Source organism: Pygoscelis adeliae, unplaced genomic scaffold (genome assembly GCF_000699105.1).
Source record: "Pygoscelis adeliae isolate BGI_AS28 unplaced genomic scaffold, ASM69910v1 Scaffold1439, whole genome shotgun sequence".
Classification (NCBI taxonomy): domain Eukaryota; kingdom Metazoa; phylum Chordata; class Aves; order Sphenisciformes; family Spheniscidae; genus Pygoscelis; species Pygoscelis adeliae.
The window spans coordinates 328-773 of NW_008825595.1; the positions used below are offsets into that span (position 1 = coordinate 328).

Here is a 446-nt window from a genome sequence, read left to right on the forward strand (position 1 = left end):
CCCCCCCTTTGGCCTTGTCTGGAACCTCAACGCCCATCTCGTTGCCCCGGCCAAACCCACCGTCCCCTCCCCTTGACACCTCTCAAACGTGGGGGACCCCACTTAGTGCGTCCAGTCCCAGCTCGCGCTAAATTTTAAGCCAGGCAAATCTGTGACCAGTTTGGGCAAAACTAAACGTGAAATCCAACGGACAGCGACGCTCAAAGGGTGACCTCAAGGGTCAGGGCTGCTGCCCCCCGCTGCTCCTCACCGTGCTGTGGGAGATGGTCAGACAGCCGTACTTCACGCCGCACTTCCTCTTCTGCCATACTTTGCGGATCCTGAGGAGGAGGAAGAGGAGGAGTGAGGACGCGTCGCACAGCCCTGATCACCCACATCCATCCGCCTCCCAAACCACCCACGGCAGCCCTCGGCGGAGGCCCGATGGCTTTTTGGACGAAGGCGTG

At 60.8% G+C, this 446-nt stretch overlaps 1 protein-coding gene across 1 annotated transcript in view; it reads right to left on the reverse strand.

Annotated features, from left to right (window-relative positions):
- LOC103924087 (arf-GAP with SH3 domain, ANK repeat and PH domain-containing protein 3-like) overlaps positions 1–446 on the reverse strand; it is a gene marked incomplete at its 3' end in the record, with an annotated part of 14686 nt that overhangs the window by 309 nt on the left and 13931 nt on the right. The window contains exon 6 of the mRNA XM_009332550.1: positions 251–320. Within this exon, the coding sequence (XP_009330825.1) occupies positions 251–320 (70 nt within the window). The remainder of the gene's footprint in view (positions 1–250; positions 321–446) is intronic.